General features: G+C 48.1%; 1 protein-coding gene across 1 annotated transcript in view; it reads right to left on the reverse strand.

The window, feature by feature from the left end:
* CSMD2 (CUB and Sushi multiple domains 2) overlaps positions 1-15431 on the reverse strand; it is a 743482-nt gene that overhangs the window by 183003 nt on the left and 545048 nt on the right. Inside the window, exons 26-29 of the mRNA XM_014578911.3 lie at positions 12477-12679; positions 6333-6524; positions 4008-4146; positions 2861-3048 (exon numbers count right to left, since the gene is read on the reverse strand). Of these exons, the coding sequence (XP_014434397.3) occupies positions 2861-3048; positions 4008-4146; positions 6333-6524; positions 12477-12679 (722 nt within the window). The remainder of the gene's footprint in view (positions 1-2860; positions 3049-4007; positions 4147-6332; positions 6525-12476; positions 12680-15431) is intronic.

Here is a 15431-nt window from a genome sequence, read left to right on the forward strand (position 1 = left end):
CCGCCAGGGCCTGTGTAGCCGGGGTGAGAACTGGGAACACTAATGTGAAAGCCCAGCCCCACAGAAGTCAGGGGGAGCTTTGCCATTCATTTCAAAGGGGTCAGGATTTCACATTTAGAAAGGAGCTTTACATTTAAATCTCAAAACACTTCACGGGGGAAGGAGGGTCGTCCCATCACCCCCAGTGTTACTGCTGGAGAAATGGAAGCACAGAGAAGTTAAGTGTTTTACCCAAGGATAGGAGAATCAGTGGCAGAGACAACTGTTCCTAGGAGGTTATATAAGACAATGCTCATTGAAAAGCATTCCGCCTTGCCGCCCTCCCTGCCCTTCCTTTGCTGCTGATGCTAATTGCAGGGCTTGACAAACCGTGGTGAAATCTACTCACCAGCCCCGCACTGTGCATGCGTCAGACCCGCATGGCGCATGCGCGTGCCGCCAGTGAACAGGGCGAGCGGCTGAAATCTACTCTCCCTGGGCGAGTAGATTCGCTGACCTGTCGAGCCCTGCTAATGTGGATGCCAGAGTCAATTCTACAGCGCGTAACAAAACTGAATCACAGCACTGTACTTGCTGGTGAGTTTGCCCACGTTGGCTAGGCTAGGGAACCTCTCCAAGAGCCAACACCTCCCAAAGCTTCTACGTTAGCTTCTCCTGGCCCCAGGAGGAGGGGGGTGCTCTCACCTGATGGACAAACTGAAACTCCACAAATCAGGTAGTTCAGAGGACTTGATGACCTCAGACGAACATGAGGCAGCTATGAGAAAGCAAATGCAATCCTAAGGAGCCTCAGGCAAGGTGTTTTGCAATCGAGGGAGAGAAGGATGAATGGCATCATACAAGGCATTGGTTAGACCTCACCCAGAATATCGTGTACCATTCCAGTCACTCGTGTTCAAAGAAAGATGAATTCAGACTGGACCTGAGGTGCAAAGAAGAGCTACTACGAGGCTGAGGGAATGGAGGGCCTATGGGAAGGGCTGGGCTTGTTTAGCTTAGCAGAAGGAAGGCTGAGGAGAGAGGATTGCTCTCTGTACATACAGGCTGTGTCTAGACTGGCAAGTTTTTCCGCAAAATCATCTGCTTTTGTGGAAAAACTTGCCAGCTGTCTACACTGGCCGCTTGAATTTCCGCAAAAGCACTGACGATCTCATGTAAGATTGTCTGTGCTTTTGAGGAAATACTATGCTGCTCCCATTCGGGCAAAAGTCTTTTTCGAAAAACTTGTGCGCAAAAGGGCCAGTGTAGACAGCAGAGATTTGTTTTCCGCAAAAAAGCCCCGATCACGAAAATGGCGATCGGGGCTTTTTTGCGGAAAAGCGCGTCTAGATTGGCACGGACGCTTTTCTGCAAAAAGTGCTTTTGCGGAAAAGTGTCCTGCCAATCTAGACGCGCTTTTCCGAAAATGCTTTTAACGGAAAACTTTTCCGTTAAAAGCATTTCCGGAAAATCATGCCAGTGTAGACGTAGCCCCACAGTATGTGTATGTGTGTGTAGGAGGGAACCCCGGGGAAGGAGAAGAGCTACTCAAGCCAAAGGACAATCCTAGCCCAAGAATAGATGGGGATAAACTGGCCATGAACCAATGCAGGCTGGAAACTAAAGGTTCTTACACATAAGTAGGGTGAGGTTCTGGAACAAACTCCCAATAAGAAATGTGGGACAAACAACATAAACTCGTGTGAATAGAGTTGGACCAATTTGTGGGATTATATGGCAGGCCTATTTGAGATGGGGCGCAGCAGCACCAGGCAGCTCTGGGGCTTCCTTCCACGTTATGTCTTATATTCCTAATGCTCATGCTTCAGGGTTTTAGTTGCAAGGGTCAGGAAGGGATCTCCCCCTCCCCTGCCCCCATTCTATTCTGGACTTTTTTGTCTCCTTCAAAGTGCTGGAGGTGGCACCAACAGTTCCCTCTCTCAGGTGCTTGGCTGGCTGGTTCTTACACACATATTCAGGGACTTACTGCTCACAACTTGGGGGATCATAGAATCCTAGAACATCAGAACCGGAAGGGACCTCGAGAGGTCATCGAGTCCAGTCCCCTGCCCTCACAGCAGGACCAAGCCCCATCTAAACCATCCCTGACAGGTGTCTGTCCAACCTGCTCTTCAATATCTCTAGTGATGGAGATTCCACAACCCCCCTGGGCAATTTATTCCAGCGTTTCACCACCCCGATAGGCAGGAAGTTTTGCCTAATGTCCAACCTAAACCTCCCTTGCTGCAATGTAAGGATTGGGAAGGATCTCTATGGCTCTTTTTGCACATGCAGATACAAATTCTGTATCTAGAACCCGGCAAACGTACGGGTATTTGCTTTCTATCCCCGGGTATCTGCGTTCCCAGATGTGCAGGCGGATATCTGCCGCTCATTTTTGCGGATACAAATTTTGTATCTGCACAGGGCTCTAGAGACTGGTTTTTTTTCCCACCTTCCTCTGGAGAGTGTGGGGGTAGCTCACTGGACAGACTTACCTGGGTATCGCTCATGTAATCATTTACCTGCCACTGCTGGGGCTTTGGGCACTGGTGCACCTGGGTCCCTCCTGTGGGCTGTCATATCCTGGTCTAATTTCAGTGGCTGGGTTTAGCGTCTGGGTGTCGGCGGCCTGTGCTATCCGGCAACTCAGACTAGGTGATCTGGTGGCTCCTTCTCTGAGCCTCGTCCCTATTCCCAACCAACCTTCTTGCAAATTTTTCCCCCTGGAGATCAACTGCCTGGCCTCCCTGCTGTACCTTTGCACAGCCACAAGGACCGCAGCATCATCTCCAGTGTGTGGTTCATCCAGGAGCGGGGGCGGGGGTCGGCTGCCCTGAAGAACGGCACAGTGCAGAGCACGCCGTGGCCGGCGGGTTACCTGTGTAATCGATAACGAAGCCGGCGTTGCTCACGGACGCATCGCTTCGGAAAGCCAGGAAGAGGTTGTTGCTGCTGCTCTCTATCCGGTCGGGCAGCTGGGAGCCGTAGAAGCTCCCGATCAGGGGGCTGAGCGAACTGGGGCCGTCGTAGATGTGGAGGAAATCGTACCCAGGCTCCAAATTAAAGCTGGAGGAGAAACAAACAAACAAACAAAAAAAACCCCAGCAGAGCTTGAACTAGTATGTGGATCATGAGCGTACTGGGAGACAGAACAGAACATGGGGCCCCAGTGTACCAAGAACCACAGTAAGGAAACAGCCTCTCTACCAAAACGCTTCCCATCTGAGTGGGCAAGGCAAGAGGGCTGGAGGAAACGGAGGGGCGAAATCCCCATTTTACAGATGGGAAATTGAGGTCCCAAGAAACCACGCCACATGTCGGAAGTCTCCCAGAGAGCCCACGGCAAAGCTGGGAACTGAATCTAGCTCGCCAGAGCCCCTGTCCCGCCGTAAGCACAAGGTGGCCCTGCTGACAGGTGGGAAAAGAACCCGTACAAATCGATGGTACTAATGCTGCCATTCTCTGCTCTTCCATGCAGAGAGTCTGGTTCCCGAAGGGGCTTCTTGAGATGCTCGTTACGGCTCTTATGGAAAAGTACAAATTAAAGCAAGTCGCGCCAGGAGACGGCTCTTTCCCTCAGCGCAGCAGGACGGTTTAAAGGAGGAGAGGGCGCAGGCATTCAACGGAGTTTCCAGCAGCTGTTACTGGGAAGGACAAGGCCTTGCTCCTGAGTCTGCCAACAAGGCCTGGAAAGATGCCTCTTTCTGGCCACTTTGGGGGTACTATAAGCAGAGCAGGTCACATCTTAAAACCAGGCTTGCTCTAGATTGGGGTGGGCAGGGAGAAGGAGCCGGCAGACACTCGTGGTTTTCTTTCCATTGAGTGCTCCTTTTTTCTTTTTATCAACACAGGTGAGGGGATCACTTGGGAACAGATCCACGGAGCTCAGGGACATCCCCTCTAGAGATCAGGAGATGCACAGGCAAACCCATTCGCTCCCCCTCGCCCCACCCATGAACTCCTCCCCTTATCCCACAGGTCCTGGCAGAAGTGAAACGGACTCTGAGCGGCCCGGGGGTACATACATATTAAATACCAGGGCAATGACATAATCGGGAGAGACCGTCAACTTCCAGTCGCACTCCTTCCCCGGCGGGTAGGGCTCCGGGTACTGCGGGGACAGGATGACTCCGGCCGGCCCCATCAGGATCCCACCGCAGGGAGCTGAAATCAGAAAGGGAGCGGTTGGGGATGAGCGATGCATGTTCAACCACCTGGGGAAAACCACTGACAATTGCGGGAAGTAGACTGCTGGGTTGAGAGCTAGACTAGGTGCCCCTGCAAGTCATGGGGAGGGTAGATTCAGAAATGGATGGAGATCGGGTAGAGAGATGAAGAGATGGATGGAATGATGAATGGGTAGAGGGCCACAGACAGCCATAGGGAGAGAAAAAGAGGGAAAGACAGACTGCTAGATTGCCAAAACACGACTGTGATATAGTTGCAATGAAGGACCCTAACCGAGATTGGGACCGGTTGTACTGGGTGTTGGACATCTACATAGCGAGAGAAAAACCGAGCCTATTACAATCTTATTAAGAAACACAAATGGGTCAGAGAGAGAGAAAAGATGCCTTGAGCCTTCCACTTTCACTATCTAAGCAGCTCCCAGTCAAAATCAAGTTTCCTGCTCTGGAAGTAAGAATACGTGCTGTCAGGCACACGAGGCGTTGGTTTTGATTGAAGTTGCCAATGCACTAATTGCCAAAACGGACTGAAAATCAAATCTTTTTCTAAGGCTATGTCTACACAGCGAGTGTTCTCAGAAAAAAATATTCTAATGAGCAGGGCTCGACAAATAATGCAATCTACTCGCCGTGGTGAGTAGAGTGCAACCCGGAAGTGCCAGGTTCGGGCGATCTACGCATGAGCAGAACGATGTGCACATGCGCAGATCGCCGGACAGCGTGGCTGGCGAGCAGGGCTCGCTGCGATTCAGCAAGCCCTGCTAACGAGGGACTCATTTGCATGAGTCGTGATCTCATTTGCCTCTTTTCTGCCGATCTGTTTTTGCGCTGGGGGTTTTGCGTGAAAACAAGCAGTGTGGACGTTTTCTTTTTGCGCAAAGACCCCTTTTTCCGCAAGATCGGTAATACCTCCTTTTTTGGGGCATAAGGATCTTGTGGAAAAGGGGGGTTTTGCGCAAAAAGAAAATTCCACACTGCTTGTTTTCATGCAAAAACCCCAGCACAAAAACAGATCGGCAGAAAAGATGCAAATGAGACTGTGGCACATGCAAATGAGTCCCTCATTAGCATATTTTTTGACGAGAAAACTCGTGGTGTAGATGCAGCCTGAGAGATGCGAGTGGGAGATCTTGTGTCTTCTAACACCTGCCATGGCTCTGTCCAAAAGCAACGGACCAGAATGGCTCTAACTCAAATAACCTTCACCGAAGACGACCTATGAGAATTTCCTAGCCTGCATCATCTCATCTCAGTTCCATCTCCCTGGGAAAACAAGAACGAAGATTTCCACTTTTGATGTGAATGAAATCCTCAGTGGGGGAGTAGGTAGAGGGACACAATACACAACACTGTAATTTTAGTTCCAGCTTCCAGACAACTAATAAGGCTGTCAGCATCAAATAGAAATGATGCCATATGAGATTATTAACAGAGTGGTATAAAAATCAAGCTGTCCTGCAGCAAACAAATGCTGGGCATGTTATAAAAGTTTCCCAGCTGGCTTTAAATCTGTTTTAAGAAATGGAGCTAATTAATTTAAGCTGCTTGGGGTAACATTGCATAAACATGAATAAAGGTTACAGGATGACTAATATCTGGCTAACATTTAATTAGCCAGCTAATTGAACATTTATGACTTTTATGTGCATAGCATGACAATTGTTCTATGTTCCGGCCATGTTGAAAAAGATAAAGAGATTTTATAAGCTTCTTTTATGACGTTATGAGCCCAAGGAGAATGTCAAGGAGTTGTGCTTCAAAAAATGTTACCTCGTTGTGCCAAAAGAAATCACACAGCCAAGGTCCTAGCACAGACAATCCCGGGCCTCCTAGCTAATATCTCCTCCCCATTTCCCTCTAGGCTGTGGGATCAGGAATGTTCAGACTGCCATGCCAGACCCCTTAGGCAAACCTCATTGCACAGTGGAGCTACATGGTGAGTTTCCTTACATGTCTGGGCAGACTCCTGATGTTCTCATTTTCAGATATGGATTTTAACCTCTTCCTTGTTACTGGCTATGTGAAGCCTATTCACCCTGTTGTACTTATCCACCAAGCCAGTTGGGATTTCGACCCCCCCTTTTGACACGTTCCAACACACCTTAGCCAGGGGAATCTAGACCCGCTCGCTGTACAGTCAAAGAAACATTGCCTGGATCATACCAATGCAGGAGGGAGGGTCAGGTTGCCAGAAAAACCTGTTCTCGATCTGGACGCAGCTGATTTTGGCCTCCCCTTGCAGGACGTATCCTGGGTCGCACTGAAAGACGATGGAGTCACCTGCTTCTTTGCTGTCTCCACTTCGGCTCCCATTCTGGGGAATGCCTGGGTCATTGCAGGAAGTGGCGGTGGAAACTGGGAGTATTAAAAATAAGCAAACAAAGAAATATATAAATGCAGGTTTGCATGCCTCTCCGTGCCTGGCTTACCCGACTCTCTCCTGCACATTCTATATGCTGCTGGTTGAAATTTTTCAATTCGAAAAAATGTTTTTTGTGGGGGGAAGGGGAAACTTTTCAAGAGCGGTGTTGACAACTGTTATGCTTTTCTCACACTATCTGGTATTCTTCGTAAAGAACAGCGCTTGGAGTCATGGTAGGTGACATGCTTGGCTTTCATTGACTAAAAAACAGCCAAATAATACAGGAAGTGTTTAAACCTTGTGGATGCAGAGAAAAACTGGAACATGTGAGATGAGTGTCATCTAAAGACTCACAAGCAGAAGACCAGAGGGGTCGCTGTGTTAGTCTGTATCCACAAAAACAAGGAAGAGTCCTGTGGAACCTTAGGGTATGTCTAGACTACATGCCTCTGCCGGTAGAGGCATGTAAATTAGACTACCCAACATAGTCAATGTAGCAGGGATTTAAATATCCCCCGCTTCATTCAAATAAAAATGGTCACCGTGCTGTGCCAGCTCAGCTGATTGTCGGCACAACGTGGCAGTCAAGACGTGGATCGGTTGACGAGGAAAGCCTTTGCTGACCGATCCCTTATGCCTTGTGAAACAAGGTTTACAGGATCGGTCGGCGAAGGCTTTCCTTGCCGACCAATCCACGTCTTGACTGCCGCGTTGTGCCGACGATCAGCTGAGCCGGCACAGCGCGGTGGCCATTTTTATTTTAATGAAGCCGGGGATATTTAAATCCCCGGCTTCATTGACTATGTCGGGTAGTCTAATTTACATGCCTCTGTCGGCAGAGGAATGTAGTCTAGACATACCCTTAGAGACTAACAGATGTATTAGGACACAAGCTTTTGTGGGTAAAATCCACTTCATCAGATGGATTGGAATGGAAGATACAGAAGCAGGGGTGTAAATATAAAGAAGTTGTTTGTGTTAATGATGCCTATCAATTCAAGGTGGAAGTGGGCTATTCACAGCATTTGGTCTGGAGATGTGAACTTCCAGAGAAGGAAAATTACCAGTGTAATGCGTTAACCAGTTGCGATCCTTATTCGATCCTCTAAGTTGATAGTTTTGATTTTGCAAATGAACCCCAGTTCAGAGGTCTCCCTTTGTAACCAATTTTGAAATTCTTTAGCTGTCCTTCTACAAAAGAATTTCAAAATCCAGTTACAAAGGGAGGCAGCTGAGCTGCAATTCATTGGCAAATTCAACCCTCTCCAATTTTCTTTTGTTCAATATTTTTAATCCAAACAGTGGAAATTTCCAATCTCCGCCCCGCCCTCTAGTCTCTTTTTCCCTGTTCTGTTTTGTCCCTGGAAAAAAAAGAGTAAGGTGGGGGAGTGGGAACATTTTTTAAGGAGAATTTTTAAACTTCCCTTCAAAACTTTCTAAAAAATTCTCTGCAAAAAATAACCATCATTTTCCAAGTAACTGTACTGTCTAGGAAATCTTTTGGGCAATTATAGAGCTGAACAACATTTTTCAAATTTCACTATTTGGATTTTAGAATGGAGGGTGGAGAGGAATGGGGATTTCTTTCCACCCCATTCCTCTCCCACCATTTTTGGCCTGCTCTAGTGTATGCAGCTCATGCTGTGACTTTAAACTCTCCTTGCTACAAGGATAAAGCCATCTGCTTGCTCTCTCAAGCACTGACTTCTTCAAACTCTTAACCAACATAGCGGCAAATACTGGACATAAAGTTATCCAGACTTTTATAAAAAGGCAGCCTTGCGATCTGACCTAATGACTTTCCTGTGGCAGGGAACTCGGTTAGCTACATAGGTTGATTTTCTTGCTTTATCCAGCACAAGTGCAGAGTCCACAAAATGGAATGGGAGGTGAACATCTATTCTTCTAGGCTGTGTCTAGACTGGCAAGTTTTTCCGCAAAATCATCTGATTTTGCAGAAAAACTTTCCAGCTGTCTACACTGGCCACTTGAATTTCTGGAAAAGCACTGACGATCTCCTGTAAAATCATCAGTGCTTTTCCGGAAATACTATGCTGCTCCCATTCGGGCAAAAGTCTTTTTCTGAAAGACTTTTGCGTGAAAGGGCCAGTGTAGACAGCATAGTAGTGTTTTCCGCAAAAAAGCCCTGATCGCGAAAATGGCGATCGGGGCTTTTTTGCGGAAAACCGCGTCTAGATTGGCCACGGACGCTTTTTTGCAAAAAGTGTTTTTGCGGAAAAGCATCTTGCCAATCTAGACGTGCTTTTCTGAAAATGCTTTTAATGGAAAACTTTTCCGTTAAAAGCATTTTCGGAAATTCATGCCAGTGTAGACGTAGCCCTAGGGTTTAATATAATCCCCACTGCCATAATACCTTAGTACTTCATGTACAGTAAGACATTTATCCCAACACCGTCTGTAAGGGTACGTCTCCACTGCATCCCTAGTTCGAACTAGGGATGCAAATGGAGACAACCGAAGTAGTTAATGAAGCGGGGATTTAAATATCCCGCGCTCCATTAACATGATCTCGCCGGCGCGCTAGTTCGCATCACAGCTGATTCGAACCAGGAAGTGCGTGCCGGGACGCGTTAGTTTGGACTAAAGCCCTTAGTCCGAACTAATGTTACTCCTCATTTTTTGAGGAGTAACATTAGTTCGGACTAAGGGCTTTAGTCCAAACTAACGCGTCCCGGCACGCACTTCCTGGTTCGAATCAGCTGTGATTCGAACTAGCGCGCCGGCGAGATCATGTTAATGGAGCGCGGGATATTTAAATCCCCGCTTCATTAACTACTTCGGTTGTCTCCATTTGCATCCCTAGTTCGAACTAGGGATGCAGTGGAGACGTACCCTAAGAGAGAAGAAAGTATCACTGCTTGGGTTTTACAGATGGAGAAACTGAGGCACGGAACCAAATAACTTCCTGAAGGTCACAGAGGAAATCAGTGGCAAAGCCAAGAATTACACCTCCACCTCCCAAGTCACTGGCCAGTGCCTGAACCCCCAAAACATCCTTCACCTTGTGTTGCTGACTCAAGTGCAAATAATTGATTAGAGGATGGAAGGGGAGAAGAAGCCAGGAGGCATAATGCAGATGATCACTGTTATCCTCTTTAAATACACTCTGTAAAGCAATGACTGTCCTCCCCCTTTCTTTTCTCTATCCCCTTAAAGTTCACACACACACACACACACACACACACACAGAAGAGTCTTTTACTTTGCAGCGAGCATCTGTTCTTCCAGCTGGGAAAGGCTCCGGGGAATAGCAAATTCAAGTGTGAAACACAGAGTGCAAATGTGATGGATAATCATGCATCGCACATACATGTTTACTTCATACAGCCCGGCGTCCACGGATCTCACGTGGCCCCGTGATATAATCTTGTGTCAAACAAATGCTGCTGAATGAACTGATAGGCTAGTTGTGTTTATCGGCACTGCGCAGCAGTGGGATTCCGCCTCCCGCCTGGGGAAGCATGAAGTCTGAACTTTCAGAGACGGCCGTGCGCGCCTCGCATCCTTACAAGGCAACTGAAAAAAAATATGAGACGGACCCTGCGTCCTTGTACATCAGGATCGCACTGTGAAAGTCCCGGCTGATTTACATCAGCTGAGGACATGCACCCTAATGTCCCCGTGGCAATAAAACTATGTAGGCTCATGCATTTTAGTGCTGGCGTCGGGGACAGGGTTCAATAAAATGTATTTAAATTATACCACATCCCAGCCCATATGCTTGAGCTCAGGTCTCTGGCTTCATGATGGCGCCCTGTGAACTACGGCTGTTGGAAGAAGTAGGAAATAAGGACACAGCTCTGCATCAGACAGCTGCCTGGAGCTTATTTTCTGCTAGGGTAACATGAGCTAATTGCACAGAGCCTGGTGATGACAAGCTCCCGCAGAGTCAGTTTCCTGATGTTATCCCTGTGCAGGGGCTGGCCAAAACACTGGGGAGCACAGTCCCGGCTGTCTCCCAGCCCCCCAAAGCACGTAGGGCAGGGGTGGGCAGGATACAGCTGGTGGGCAGGATTCAGCCTGCCCTGCCACGCCCCCGGCCAGTGGATGCTTGAGGATCAGCTCACCAAACCATTTGATCCGGCCCACCCTGTTGCACCCCTGCCCAATTGATGTTTGGGAATGGGGGTGAGCACAAAATCTCCCCCCCAGGTATGTGGCACCCAAGGGAACCGCCAGCTGTTCAAAACAGCTGGCGGTTCCCTTTGGGCGCTGCATGCCCCTGGCATGGCAGGGGCAAGGACTGAGAGATTTCATGTGTTCTCCCATGCTGCAGGGAGTGCACAAAGTCTCCTATCTCTCCCTCATATGGTGCCTAGAGGGAACCACCCCTTCTACCTGGGCCCACCCGTTCTACCTGAGTCCTGCCCCTTCTGCCTGGGCCCCGCCCCTTCTGCCCGATGTCCTGCCACTTCCAGGGGCTGAGCTGGCCTGGAAACCACTACTAAAATTGGTGAAGTGTCCCCCCCCAAATGATTGCCCACCCTGACTTAGGGTGAGTCAGGGACACGTGCATGCTCCACCCCAGCCCATGCCGTAAGCCAGGTACGGAACAGAGGATGCAGCACTGTCTCCAAGGGCATTCGGTCCTGTATGCCCCAGGAGTTCTGACTCAGGGAGATTTCCCCCGGAGGGCTCCACCTGCAATGCATGCACCCCGCCAGCCCGCACAGAATCGCACCCTCATCCGGCAAAACCGCTGGGGAGCTACGACAAGAGCTCCTGCCTACCTACTAAGAAAGGCACCGCTCAGCTCTCCGGGAACGTTGCTGTCTAGTTACGGCACACTCCAAAACCAATGCACCCCTGCTTTGTGACTACAGCTCCAAACCAGCGCTGTCTCTACTCATAGGCAAAACACGCAGCCACGGAGGGCCCCATGAATCAGATGCACCAAACTGCCCCAAATGTCATGGTGTCCTATGCCGCTGCACACTGCCTATGGGCTCAGGTGGCCCCAGCCCCATCTCCTGCCTGCCACGTGCTCAGTGCCAGGGCACCAGCAGCCCACAGATCTAATGGAAATGCTCCTTCTAATGCACCCTAATATGCAGGGCTCGCTGAACTGCAGCGAGCCCCGCTCGCCAGCCGTGCTGTCCGGCGATCTGCGCATGCACAGGTCGTTCTGTGCATGCGCAGATCGCCCGAAACCGACTCTTCCGGGTTGCAATCTACTCGCCACAGGCGAGTAGATTGTATTATTTGTCGAGCCCTGCTAATATGCTATTAGCCTTCTTGGCTACAAGTGCACACTGTTGACTCGTACCCAGCTTCTCATCCCTTGTAACCTCCAGGTCCTTTTCTAACGAACGGCTGCTTAGCCAGTCGGTTCCCAGACTGTAACAATGCTTGGGATTCTTCTGTCCCAAGTGCAGAACTGTGCACTTGTCCTTGTAGATCCTCATCAGATTTCTTTTGGCCCAATCCTCCAATTTGTCTAGGTCACTCTGGACAATATCCCTGACCTCCAGAGTATCTACCTCATCCAAAAACAAAAACAAAAAAAACCAAAAGCCCCCAAACCACAAGCAATTTCCAGTGGAGTACACTTCTTGTGCTATTGAATGTTGTGTCTACAGCATTGAGCAGTATTAGGAAAAGCTGAAGGTAGCCATTACCTTGTGGGAAACATGGCACCCCCACTATTCGGTTGTTGTGGGATACCTCACAAGGAACGACAAGGCTGTGGGGACAACACCCACAATTCCATCTACTGTAGTTCTCATGATCAACTGTGCACTTAGAAGCTCATTGTGGTGAATCTAGATACGGTACATTGCTCTGCCCACCTACGATATTCATCCATCAGTTGCACTCAATGGAGTGGTCTTTTCGGGCCTGCCCAATGAATGCAGTGTGGTGTGTGGCCATTCATCACCAGCCCTGTCCAACCCTGAAGGAAACAGCATCTCTGTGGTGCCTACCTGAAAACTGAATAGCGAACCCCTGCTTGCTTGTGAAGAAGTCGGTGTTGAATTGAAGAACGACGGAGTTAAAGGTGCTATGGACATCGCTGGGCAAGCTGGAGCCGCTGATCTCCTTTAAGATGATCCCGTTCTCCACTGGCCCGTCCCATATCCTCAGCACATCGTGGAACTCCTCCGTGTGGAAAACCATGAAATGGAGCCTGCGGAGAGAAGAGTGGAACAACTCATCAAAATCCTTGTAAAACTAAATATGAGAGTAGGCACCTAGCGGGGTAGACCAGAATGAGCAACTGCTAGAATGCCCCTCCCCCCATGTCAACGTTACCTCACACGCAAGCTATGCAGAGGGCTCCATGTGGTATAGCAAAATGGCGTCCACTGCATAGCTTCTGCGTGAGGTAACATTGGCGGGGGCGCCATTTTGCTCAACCAAATAGGGTCCTCCATTTTGTGTGTCCTCGCACGCACCATGTTATACGAAGGACACCATTTTGAGAACAAAATGGCACCTTCCTTGCGGCAAAACTGCCAGTACATCATTGCAGGGTGACCCAGCCCAGCTAGAACACAGACTGAGTCCTTTGTGGGTGCAGCTAAAAATGATCTTGATGTCCGTCGGAGTGGAAAGAGGGGAGACTCCAGCTCTGCTACGAGCCTGTTGGTTGACGTAGGGCAAGTCTCTTCACCTCTCTGTTTGAGAGCTTCTCCATCTGTAAAGAGAGATAACGATGCTGACCTTCTCTGTGAAGCGCTTTGAGAGCTACGGATGAAAAGCGGAAGAGGGTTCCCAACGCTTTCTGAAAATCAAACCCCTTTACAGTATGTCTAGCTGGGCTTCCAAGAATCACTCACCAATCCTAGAACTCTCCCCCAGAGAGAGTAAAGGCCCAATTCAAAGCCTGCTGATGTCATTGGGAATGTCTCCACTAGGGACTTCGTTACTGCCAGTGATTATATGTGGAAAGTGCTCAGTTAGGATGGTGCCATGTGGGAGGATAAAACCTTAGGACAGCCTAAAACCAAGCTGGCCCAGAAAAGTGAAAGGAAGTTGTACAGGAGCAGCACAGTGGCTTCCACATCCAGGTCTACACTAGGGCTTCATTTTGAAACAACTCCCCTTAGATCAAATGTATAATCGGCGCGTCCACACTACCAACCCAGTTATTTCAAAATCTGGACTCCTGCTTCCCCTTCGCTTCCGAAAAAACCTTCTTCTGAAAGAAGCCTGCAGTCTGGATGTAGCCTTAGTCTCATTTTCCTCACTTCCTGTTTTCATTCCTTCTCATCTCTCGTTGGGCTAGTCCTCTCTCTGAATCCATCGCCACATTGAAGGGAAGCATAAGACTCTAGGAATTGCTTCCACGTGTGGTCAGCAGAGGGCTGTGCAGTGGAGATGGGCTAGGATCAGGTGTGCGGGGGGGGAGTGACTTTTTTTTCCTGTAACTTTGTATTTATTGTTTCTAGATCGAATGCAAACACATAAAAACCTCATGCATCTAAATATATGCACAAGACGGAAACAGCATATAAATAACACAACTCAAAGTAAAACCTATTTGTAAAACCTGTAGAGAAGAACAAAGGACAAAAAACCTGGAATCCGCAGAGACCACGGAGGGCACCAATTGTTACCATGATTAAACAGAAAATGAATGAGAATATAGCCTGTGAGTATCAAGGACTAATCTATACTGAGCTGCAAATGTATGCAATAGTTTCATGCGTGACTAGACACCCTCATAATTTTTCCAAACGTTTTTATTAGACAGACATTTTTTCCCATGAATGCTGTAGTAGAGCACTCTCTAAGCCAGTCTGTGTGGAACTACAAATGTCCATTGTCTCAAAATAAATTTTGCCCACAAAAATCAGTACTGAAATCCATTTCTTAATGTTAATTGGTAATACCAGCCCCTCCACTACCCATAATATCCACAAGCTTGGTGCAGGAAAGATAGCAACACTTAGGCTGTGTCTACATTGGCACCCCTTTCGGAAAAGGGATGCTAATGTAGCACTTTGGAATAGGCAAATCTGCGGGGGATTTAAATATCCCCCGCGGTATTTGCATTAACATGGCTGCCGCTTTTTTCCGGCTTGGGGAAAAGCCGGAGAAAAGCGCCAGTCTAGACATTATTCTCCGGAAAATAAAGCCTTTTCCGGAGGATTTCTTATTCTTACTTGAAAGTAGGAATAAGAAATCCTCCGGAAAAGGCTTTATTTTCCAGAGAATAACATCTAGACTGGCGCTTTTCTCCGGCTTTTCCCCAAGCCGGAAAAAAGTGGCAGCCATGTTAATGCAAATACCGTGGGGGATATTTAAATCCCCCGCGAATTTGCCTATTCCAAAGTGCTACATTAGCATCCCTTTTCCGAAAGGGGGGCCAATGTAGACACAGCCTCTGAGTTTTTGAGAGTTTTTCAATCCATTGATTTTCAAGGACCTCACTTCCTTTGTTTGTTTTGTTTTATTCGCTTCTCCTGCCACTTTAATATTTTAATTCCCTATGCGCGATAATGGTTACTATAGTAATGCATTAGATATGTTAGTCAGTGATTTGATATTATTAATTGACTACTCCGGAGGGTTCTGCGTTTTAGGCTTTTATTTAATATGCTTGTTATGTTTGTTTTGGGGTAATAATTTTGTACAGGAAAAACAATGAAATATTGATTAAAACACAGAGGAATTCAACTCTAGGGCTCTCCTGCTTATTTATTAGACAGCATGTTTAGCTCACCGTCTGTGAATGGAAAGAAATGCCAACTTCCCTTTATAAGCACTCAGCCTATGATTCTGCTCCTCATAATGTGCTCTGAGAGGTGATCTCTGGTTTCTCCTTTTTTAACTTCCCTCCTGCGTAAACCAACTTTGAAGACTACAAGATGCGCCTTTGCATGCCAGGGAATCCCAGGGTTAGAGTAACACCATCTCTCATTTTGATTTTGTAG

This window comes from Pelodiscus sinensis, chromosome 25 (assembly GCF_049634645.1).
Source record: "Pelodiscus sinensis isolate JC-2024 chromosome 25, ASM4963464v1, whole genome shotgun sequence".
Taxonomy (NCBI): domain Eukaryota; kingdom Metazoa; phylum Chordata; order Testudines; family Trionychidae; genus Pelodiscus; species Pelodiscus sinensis.